Genomic DNA, 11,663 nt, shown 5'->3' with positions numbered 1-11,663 from the left:
TCTCAAATTAAAATTACTTATAATTATTAGTTAAGAGTGCTATACATACATCGGGAACTATAATGAAAATTTTATTTTATTTTAACCATAGCCAGTGCCTAAAATTAATTGTGCGAAATAGGCGCGCCATAAATATGACAGGTTACGGTTATGTCCCCCTGGTTTCGGCTTGCTGTTACAATTTCGTTAACAAACTGTGTTTATTTAACTTTAAAATTCTTATTAAAACAATTTGTACATCTATTTTGGAAAATAAAATCTCTTTTTATAGGTATTCATTGCGTATTTGCCAAGAAACTGACATAAGGCAGTACTCTACATAGCCTCGTTTTCGATGCCGGTAAAACCATGTGATTAAAAATCCATATTGGATTTCAGACAACATGGCATCTGTTGAACCTCAAGAGGTACATAACACGTATTTATCGTTTTATCAATGAAAAAAACATTGTCAAAAGTTCCATAGAACACTGCTTAAGATCAAAGAACAAGTCTGATTCCCAGATGGTTTGACAACTCTTCATATCAGCAGACCCGGACCAAACAAGCTAGGCCATAGTGCAACATATTCATGTCAAACTTTCCAAATTATGTCGATTCACAAGAAGTTAAAGTCATCATAAAATGGCTTCATTTTACATCATTTCATAAGTGGTCATTTTCAAAATTTTAAAGATCGAAATATCCCGAAAAGTTTTAGAATGATTGAAGATAAAATGGATGGGAACATCTTTGTGTTGTCACCTTGCTCTTTGTGTAGCAGTCCTTCTCCATACTAAAGTAAACTTATAACTGTAATCCATTAGTTGCACTTGTGGAGTAATACTTCAGCTCAGTTTGTAGAGAACATCTTACTGTACCAGGAATTACAAGAAAGAATTATCCAGGGAGGACCTGTATTGAATTTTGGCACTCTTTTCCTGATCCTTAAAATTTCCAAGCCGTAAGGTCAATATTTAGTTTGACTCAACTGTTCTCTTTGTGCTTTCTTGTTTCTACTTGGTACTGTAGTTTCTCTGGGTTATGTCACATAGTATACTTTGGTTAAATTGATTGGGCGCAGGATCAAAATTCTTTAGGGCTTCATGTTTCTTGGAAATTATAGGCCAATTTCGGGATACGTTTTTCAGACCAATTTGTCATGTGACTTCCATAACCACTTGACAAAAATGTATGCATTGTGATACTGTCACATGTTGAGCAAAGGAGTGAAAAAGTTTGATTCTATACTGCACAAAATATTTGGGAAATTAAAATCTAACAAGATGGTCGCCCTCCCTCAGTTGTACGGGACTCAACTTATTTATATAGAACCCTTCAGAATCATTTTTAGCTCACCTGGCCCGAAGGTTATTATCTTGAATATTATTATAGATAGAGATAAACTGTAAACAACCAAAATGGTCTGTTGACCCCTTTAGGAGTTATTGCCCTTTAAAGTCAATTTTTAACCATTTTTCGTAAATCTTCTCTGAAACTGCTGGATTAAATTAAACCAAACTTGGCCACAATCATCATTGGGGTATCTAGTTTAAAAATTGTGTCCGGTGATCCAGCCAACCAACCAAGATGCCCGCCATGGCTAAAAATAGAAGATAGGGGTAAAATGCAGTTTTTGGCTTATCACTCAAAAACCAAAGCATTTAGAGCAAATCTGACATGTGGTAAAATTGTTTATCAGGTCAAGATCTATCTGCAACAGCAAAAGAAAGAGAGTTTTTCACGACCTCAGCTGGCTATACAACCCTTGCACTGGTGGCAAAGTGGGGGGGGGGGGGGGGGGAGGGGTTACGCAACAACAAAACTACTTCACAACTTTCTCATTACTTTGCATTTCTTGTTAGATAAATTTTACAAAAATTCTCCCCTGAAACAACTGTCGACTTTAAACAAACTTGGTTTAAATCACCACTAGGATATCCAGGGACCACTGTGTATGATGACCCTGCCTGCCCACATGGCTGAAATAAAACATAGGTTTCAAATGCACTTTTTAGCTCACCTGGCCTAAAAGGCCAAGTGAGCTTTTCTCATCACTTGGCGTCCGGCGTCGTCCGTCGGCGTCCGGCGTCGTCGTTAACTTTTACAAAAATCTTCTCCTCTGAAACTACTGGGCCAAATTAAACCAAACTTGGCCACAATCATCATTGGGGTATCTAGTTTAAAAAATGTGTCCGGTGACCCGGCCAACCATCCAAGATGGCCGTCATGGCTAAAAATAGAACATAGGGGTAAAATGCAGTTTTTGGCTTATAACTCAAAACCAAAGCATTTAGAGCAAATCTGACATGGGGTAGAATTGTTAAACAGGTGAAGATCTATCTGCCCTGAAATTTTCAGATGAATCGGATAACCCGTTGTTGGGTTGCTGCCCCTGAATTAGTAATTTTAAGGAAATTTTGCTGTTTTTGGTTATTATCTTGAATATTATTATAGATAGAGATAAACTATAAACAGCAATAATGTTCACCAAAGTAAGATTTACAAATAAGTCAACATGACTAAAATGGTCAGTTGACCCCTTTAGGAGTTATTGCCCTTTATAGTCAATTTTTAACCATTTTTCGTAAATCTTAGTAATATTTTACAAAAATCTTCTCCTCTGAAACTACTTGGCCAAATTAATCCAAACTTGGCCATAATCATCTTTTGGGTTAGTAGTTTGAAAAATGTGTCCGGTGACCCGTCCATCTAACCAAGATGGCCGCCATGGCTAAAAATAGAACATGGGGTAAAATGCAGTTTTTGGCTTATAACTCAAAACCCAAAGCATTTAGAGCAAATCTGACATGGGGTAAAATTGTTTATCAGGTCAACATTTATCTGCTCTGAAATTTTTAGATGAATCGGACAACCCGTTGTTGGGTTGCTGACCCTGAATTGTTAGTTTTAAGGAAATTTTGCTGTTTTTGGTCATTATCTTGAATATTATTATTGATAGAGATAAACTGTAAACAACAATAATGTTCAGCAAAGTAAGATTTACAAATAAGTCAACATGACCGAAATGGTCAATTGACCCCCTTAGGAGTTATTGTTCTTTATAGTCAATTTTTAACAATTTTAATAAAATTTGTAAATTTTTACTAACATTTTCCACTGAAACTAATGGGCCAAGTTCATTATATATAGAGATAATTTTAAGCAGCAAGAATGTTCAGCAAAGTAAGATGTACAAACACATCACCATCACCAAAACGCAATTTTGTCATGAATCCATCTGCTTCCTTTAATATTCACATAGACCAAGGTGAGCGACACAGGCTCTTTAGAGCCTCTAGTTGGTCATTATCTTGAATATTATTATAGATAAAGATAAACTGTAAACAGCAAAAATGATCAGCAAAGTAAGATCTACAAATAAGTTAATATGACCAAAATTGTCAATTGACCCCTTAACCCTTTCAAGGCGAACAATGCGTTGAGGCATCCCCGTAGCCAGGCCGAACAATGTGTTGAGGCATCCCCGTAGCCAGGCCGAACAATGCTTTCAGGCATAGACAATCACGTGATAATCATATTTTTTTTGTCTTTTAACTCATTTCCCCCCGTAAAGCTATGTTTAACCTATACATATTTAGGTTTTCAGGAAGCTTGTATATCACAGTTAAAGAATACCAATTATGACTGAATTTGATACCTTATATATACTTCAATACAATGAAAGATCGGTAGCGTCAACAAACAAAATAAGCCGCCGCCATTTTGTACAAAAACATGTGATGCGAACATGTGACTTTTTTCGTCGAGAAAAGGTTATTTGGAAGGAAAGTTAATTTGATTTCATGAATATTTTGATTAACATTATGATACAAATTACGAAAAACGATTTTAACAATTGCACGGAGAATAAAATCAATTAATAATCCAACTTCCGTCGGCGCGGTAATTGGATTTTCCCCACGAGTGCAAAAGGTCGCACTCCTTTTATGGAAGTTCTAAATAAAACAATCCAATCACATTCCTCTCTCACTTGCCGATGTCAAGGACGCATAATTCTAGTAAATATTAGTAAAATGTCGTTTCATGGTCTGTATCGTGTCTGTAACATTCTGAGACATAAAAATGTCCGATAGTTTTGAGAACGAGTTTGAGGGATTTTTGGTGGGAGAAGTAGATCTTCTTGGTCAACGGTATGAAATGCATTGACCTCAAAATGACATCGGTGATGATTTCATGATCACTCCTGAAGTGATGTTGAAAGAGAAGGGGTCAGCGAACTTTCAGATGAAAATAATGACAGCTGACAGATGTAAATAATGCCCCTGATGTCCCCCAACAATGACTGATGGCACCAAGAATTTTATATATTGAAATTTGAAAGAGGTCTTCCCCATTTATCCCAGAAGTAACTGCCTAACTGGTCCACAAAACATATGAGACCCAAAGAAGGATATTTTTTCCAGATGTTTCTATCTGACAACCAAATAATTGATAGTTATAATTTAAATTAGATAAGATAAGACATTTTATTCCAAAGATAGGATATTTTGATTCCAGAGATAAGATATTTTTATTCTAATTAAAGGGCCCATGAAGAGCAAAGTAATATTGCAATGATTTGATAATTAACATAAAACCGGTAATGTTTTTATAAATCATATATAAATATGAATATAATCATCTCATATTAAGATGTTAAACCGCAGCCAGATCAGAGCCACACACATGTATTAGAGTAAAAAAGCCATAACAATTATGTTTTTATTTTAACAGGCAATTATTCTCATATTCAATATATATGTACATTGCCGGAAAATAAAATATAATTGTATGAGCTTTAAAATTTAGGACAAAAATGTTATATTTTCTGACAATGTACATATATTGTTTTTATCCTGAAATTTATTAATCCCAACACTTGAAGGCTTTATCATGTTTATAGTTATTAAAAATATAAGTCATGGTCTCTTATTTTTCAAAGAAATGGACAAAATTATGCAGATAATAAGGTATCTTCACTTCACTGCTACGCACCAGGGAGGTGAGCAAAGATGGGAGACTAATAATGATGTATCTTACAAACTCAGAAATTAAAGACCCCCTTAACAGACAAAAAATGAGAGACCAACATGTCCCCAAACGATAGGTGGCGATTCATGATATCTTACAAAGGGAGGGATGCATTCAAGCAATTCATGCCTTCTAAAACAAAGAAATGGGCCATCAAACTTTGGGTTTTGGTAGCGTCAGACATGGTGTATGTCATATTGTGAAATCTACCATGTCAAGACAGATCAAACACATGTAGGTTAACTCTGTTTGCCAGTAGATTTTGGGAAACAAGATAAGGTGTCACATATGCTGGGCTAGGGTAGCTATTAAAGGTACACAGCAGTGTCTTCCCTAGAAAATTCTTGATGCATGGTGGGTCTAAGATGAATTTGCAGCGCGGAGCGCGGTGTTGTTTTGTAGAATTTTTTATTACACTAGTAAAATGAATTGTGCTTGCAAGTTTAAAAACTTCACATAAATCTGCAATACAATTAGGAACAATACTTAACATTTTCTCTCAAGGCCAGCCTGGATCCAAAAGTTTTTTCAAGGGCCCTGTAAAATTTTTTTAGGCTCTACCAGGTTTGTTTTTACTACAGGTACATACATATAAAATAATCTGGAATGTTCGATCTTATATAAAAGCCTAAAATATATGTTTGAAATACCTTATACATGTAGCTTGTTTCTGATTATGATTGAAATAATAAAGGAATTAAATTAACATGAGTTTTTCAGAATTAAAATCCATTTAACCATGTATTTTCAGACTGGTGAACTTTATATATTTGTAATATTAATGAAAAAAAAACACAAAAAAAACCAGCCCCCCTTTTCATACCCCTAGATGTAAATTATTTTAATAAAAAAAAAGTATTATCAGTTTCACCCCAAGAAATTATTAATTGTTCATGAATAAATCTTAGCAGTTAATCAAAATGATTTCCAAAATGAAATTCCTACTATCTATAAATAACAATGAAATGTAACTGTTTCCTGTTAATAAGGGGTTTCCCGAATTTTCCCGCCAAAAAGCACATGGCTTTCAACAATTGTAAACAAAGCATTCAATTTGTGATCATGGATTACAGCTTTAAATAATTTAATTTGGATATAGATATTAAATTTAAGGTACAGTCAAGCAATGTTTTTACTTTCTTCTGGATTATAACTAGTTTGAAAGATCAGTTTGGAAAATAAAACAATGTTTGACATCAAAACAAAAACGATCTGAATTGTAAATATTCAGTGACCCATAATTATTTTGAACTCTGCTACGGAGGTCAAAGTTACATCATGTTTCAACCCAATGATGTGTATTCTCTGTTACAACTAATCAACTGCGTTTGATATATATATTTCGATGTCAGACTTATGATTTCAAAACGTAAAATTTATACTGCAAAAGGTTTACTTTTTATTTTTCACGGAAGGATATTTGGAAGCTGTATCAGGCTATAATATTTATCATTAAAACAACTTGAACTCCCGATTTCTATTATGCAATCGAAGTCTTGAATGTTGTTCTATCTAATCAACGTGGTTGTAAAATCAGAGCGTTGCATCTAATTATGATCAATTATCAGTCCAGTGAGTTTGAAACACCTGTAGAGTTTTGTCAATTGTCACTTCATATTATAAGATAATAAAAATTTCACACATAGCGGGATGCATAGCGGGTATGATACATGCATGGCGGCCGAAATTTTATGCGTAGCGGTACCGCAATGCATGAATAGCCTAGGGAAAACACTGCACAGGAAAAAAAGGTTTGAAAATATGGTTGTGTTGAATGTAGAAAACCACTTTGCCTACCCCATTGCTTCGCTGTCTCCCACTCAGTCAAAAATTAAACTTCTTAAATTAACAGTTACTTTGTTACAATTTTTAATTTGAAAGGATATTATATACACATAATTTGTTGAAAAGGTTTTCACAGATAAGTTAATATTCATAATTTATATTTGTTGTTACAGTTGACATTTTCATTTAATTTTTTTTTTAATAAGGAACATTAAATTATTTTCATCATTGAACAATACAAAACCAAAGACAGTGGAAATTCTAGCATCCCATGGAGTCAGGACACTTATAATAAATAATTTTAAAAATAAATCATTGACTTTTTTAAAGTAATTTTATTTTTAAAAGTTCATGATTGTCTTTCAACATTTAATTATGTCTCACTTAATTTATCAACACATTATTAAAGTGTTAAATGTACATGGATAAGTGTGTCAGGTCATCTTACATTTAATTAATATTTCCATGCACTCAGTGGTTTGATACAAAAAAAAACAGAAAAAAAATATTTGCACATTAAAAAAAAAGCACATATTAATCTCAAAAGTTTTGATTTTACCAGAAAAAAATATCATTAGATATCTCCATTAAAATATTAAAAATTCCACAAAAGATCCCAATAGTCAATTTAGATCAATATTCATGCAAAAATTCAAAGAAAACATCGGACTAAGAAAGACAACTCCAACTTATCCAGGGACACAACTTCCTATCTGGTGATTGCATTGTACAGGTAAAAAAATGGCCGCCGCGGAATTTGTCAAACCATTTTTATTCGTATTTATTCTGACTAATAAGCTAGAATTTTGACTCTGGAGTTATTTTTTCTATAAAACTATGATAAAGGAACACTCGAAATTGTTAATTACCATTTGTATTGTTAATTTAGAAGATCGGAGGCAAAAATATAAACCGGTCACAAAAAAAAAATAGATTTCTCAAATCAAACGTCATTTTCTTTCCACAAAAGGTTAAAAAAAATCAAAAGTAGGTATTGTCATGTAAATTTATTTATATTGCAACACTCCTTTCATACTTAAGTGTAACAATATCGAGTTTGAAACCGATTTGATGAGAAACAACAAAGATACACACGTTTTTATTACACACGTTTTTATTAAAACGTCATTTTTTTCCCATTCACACGTCAAATTAATTCAGGCCAGGCAAACTGCGCGCGGAAATTTGATCAGGTCACACAACGTCGCGGAAAAAAACAATTCAGTTAGGAAAGTGTTAAGGGGTTATTGTCCTTTAATGACAATTTTTCACAATTTGTTCATCATATTTGCTAACTTTAAAAAATCTTCTCCTCTGAAACTGCTGAATGGATTTGGATGAAACTTAGCATGATTGTTCCTTAGATTATCCTGCACAAAGTGTGTGCTTCGATTTTTGATCCGTCAAAAAACATGGCCGCCGTTACTTAAAATAGAACATAGGGGTCAAATGCAGTTTTTGGCTTATATCTCAAAAACGAAAGCATGTAGAGCAAATCTGACATGGGATAAAAATGTTCATTAGGTCAAGATCTATCAGCCCTGAAATTTTCAGATGAATCAAACAAACCATTGTTGGGTTGCTGCCACTTAATTGGTAATTTTAAGGAAATTTTGCAGTTTTTGGTCATTATCTTGAATATTATTATAGATACAGATAAACTGTTAAAAGCAAAAATGTTAAGCAAAGTTAGATCTACAAATAAGTCAATTTGACCAAAATTGTCAATTGACCTCTTAAGGAGTTATTGCCCTTTAAAGACTTTTTTCACAATTTGTTCATCATGTTGACTTACTTTAAAAAATCTTCTCCTTTGAAACTGCTGTATCAATTTCAGCCAAACTTAGGCTAAATGAGTTTTAGAGTTTCAGAGTATCTAGTATAAATTTTATATTTCATTTCCTTGTATGTCAAGAAACATAGCTCCTATGGCTAAAATAGAACAGGAGAAAATGATTTTTTTTTTGCTTTTGAAGAAAATAGGACGATTCAAAGAACATTTAAATAAATTGAAAAGCCAAAATAATCATTGATATGAGATTAAACCAAAAAAATTCAGGTGAGCGATTCAGGCTCTTGAGAGCCTCTTGTTAGTATTATATCTCTGAAACTAAACGACAGTACAACAGTTGCATTTATCATGCAACAATTGTAAATAAAAATATCAGGTGAGCGACACAGGGTCCTTGGACCCTCTAGTTATAAAAGTACTGGAAACTTTTAATAAAGCATTGATACAGGCTCGCCTTCTATCTGGAAAATGAGTCTTAAAGGCGTGCGAAATTGATGATCTTTTCCAATGATGGACATGATTCCAGAAATGACGTATCGCCCTGAACTCGACTTTAAATATTCTCCTTTCATTTTCGCTGTTATCTCGTATGTCTCTTTATTTGTTGGTGTTGGTAGTGTCTGGAGATCTTTTGGGATGTTATGTATCTCCAGCTGTCTTTTCATTTCTTCTTGTCAGTGGTGGTATAAACAATGTGTTTTGAACTGATTGGATGGAGCTTATGTTTCAATTTGCATGAGGACAATATATTTGAAGATGTGTGTGATAAGGATGATTGCCATTATAATTATTACTGATTTCTTATCACCAATCAGTGTCACCAAAATTTTATAGGCAGATTTTGTAACTGCTGTTGGTATACATGTAGTTATACTTTAATATATCAACAAATTCCAAAATGTGACAATTATACCAAGTTTTAAAACTCTGCATTACATGCATGTACAAGAAAATCAACGACTGTGTCTCATTAATTATTTTGCCAATACACATATAAGGTTTACATGTTTGAACTGGATCAATGACCATAACTGGACACTTCATTGATGAGTTTATCCCAAAACACCTATCTTTAAATGGACTGATCTATAAAGAGCGAACGGGTTCAACTGAGTCACAATATGAGTTATACATGTAGGTCAAGTGAGTGTAGTGAACAAGCTCAAAATTACTTCATATTGTGTCATGAAGCTAATATTTTGCAATATAAATTTGCAGACCACCAGATAATTGATTTATCAGGTTATATTTTGGTATTTTACATGATAGAAACTAGTGTTTTCTTTTTTCACCAGCAAACCAGAAGATAACTTGATAAGTTAAGGTCATACTTATAAATGTCTGTTCATGTATTATGATGTTGGTGATATGTCTGAGCCAAAGTTATGAGGGCTGGGTGAACGTATATGAAGTTGTGATATGTAACTAAGAAGAGCGATATAGACTGAGGGACCATCAATAACTACATGTATAATGATTGGAGGTTTTTGTGACATGATTCATGATAAGTGGAATTTGCACATGAAAAAATTAAGTAAATTCGGCAAATAATTGATGAAATTTCAGCAATCAAACCAAAGTTTCCATTCATTAGCTTTGAAATCAGTATGTACATATGTACTGGCACGTGTGTAGCCAGATACTCTGGTGTAACTACATGTATCCGTTATTACACCAATTAAAAGACTTCACTTCAGATCTTTAAGTCATTTGAGAAATTGATTGGGGGTGGGTATAGAACAGAAAATTAAAGTTTTGAATATGTGTCAAAGACACAATCACACTTTGCTAATATTGTACATAAAATGCATTAGTATGTATGAACTACAAGTCAAATACAAATGTACGTTATTCCTTGTTAAAAAAAAAATTTGGGCTGGAAGCTGGACTGATTTTTGTCGAGCCTGCAACTTTTGTTGCAGAAAGCTCGACATAGGGATAGTGATCCGGCGGCGGCGTTAGCTAACTTCTTAAAAGCTTTATATTTTAGAAGGTGGAAGACCTGGATGCTTCATACTTTGTATATAGATGCCTCATGTTACGAAGTTTCCGTCAGTCACATGTCCAATGTCCTTGACCTCATTTTCATGGTTCAGTGACCACTTGAAAAAAAAGTTCAAATTTTTTCTAATGTTGAATTCTCTCTTATTATAAGTAATAGGATAACTATATTTGATATGTGCGTACCTTGCAAGGTCCTCATGTCTGTCAGACAGTTTTCACTTGACCTCGACCTCATTTCATGGATCAGTGAACAAGGTTAAGTTTTGGTGGTCAAGTCCATATCTCAGATACTATAAGCAATAGGGCTAGTATATTTGGTGTATGGAAGGACTGTAAGGTGTACATGTCCAAGTGGCAGGTGTCATCTGACCTTGACCTCATTTTCATGGTTCAGTGGTTATAGTTAAATTTTTGTGTTTTGGTCTGTTGTTCTCATACTATATGCAATAGGTCTACTATATTTGTTGTATGGAATGATTGTAAGGTGTACATGTCTAGCGAGCAGATGTCATGTGACCTTGACCTCATTTTCATGGTTCAGTGGTCAAAGTTAAGTTTTTGAGTTTTGGTCTTTTTATCTAATACTACATGTATATGTCATAGGTCAACTATATTTGGTGTATGGAAATATTTTATGATCTTTATGTCAGTGGCACAGGTTTTATTTGACCGTGACCTCATTTTCACGGTTCATTGCACAGTATTAAGTTTTTGTGTTTTGGTCTATTTTTCTTAAACTATAAGTAATAGGTCAACTATATATGTTGTATAGAAGCATTGTTACAAAATGTAGCTGTACATGTCTGCCTGGCATTGTTTATCTGACCTTGACCTCATTTTCAAGGTTCATTGGTCTTTGTTTAGTTATCTTGGTTAATGTTAAGTTTATGGTACAGTTGTTATAAAGCTTAGCTTTATACTTAGGACTATCAACATAATATCAATGATTAGTATAGAAGGCGAGACATTTCAGCGTGTGCACTCTTGTATATATGTTGGATTGACTTGGGCCGGAGGATTTGCTGGTTTGACATTAAAGCAAAACATACATGTACATACATTGTATATA

At 33.7% G+C, this 11,663-nt stretch overlaps 1 protein-coding gene across 1 annotated transcript in view; it reads left to right on the top strand.

The window, feature by feature from the left end:
* The first annotated feature begins 275 nt into the window (after positions 1–275).
* The window catches only part of LOC139489508 (eukaryotic translation initiation factor 4E-like), a 30,305-nt gene continuing 18,917 nt past the window's right edge, over positions 276–11,663 (top strand). Inside the window, exon 1 of the mRNA XM_071275993.1 lies at positions 276–407. Within this exon, the coding sequence (XP_071132094.1) occupies positions 384–407 (24 nt within the window). The 5' untranslated portion in view covers positions 276–383. The remainder of the gene's footprint in view (positions 408–11,663) is intronic.

The sequence above is a fragment of the Mytilus edulis genome, chromosome 9 (assembly GCF_963676685.1).
Source record: "Mytilus edulis chromosome 9, xbMytEdul2.2, whole genome shotgun sequence".
Classification (NCBI taxonomy): Eukaryota; Metazoa; Mollusca; class Bivalvia; order Mytilida; family Mytilidae; genus Mytilus; species Mytilus edulis.
This window is presented reverse-complemented; position numbering and strand designations above follow the sequence as displayed.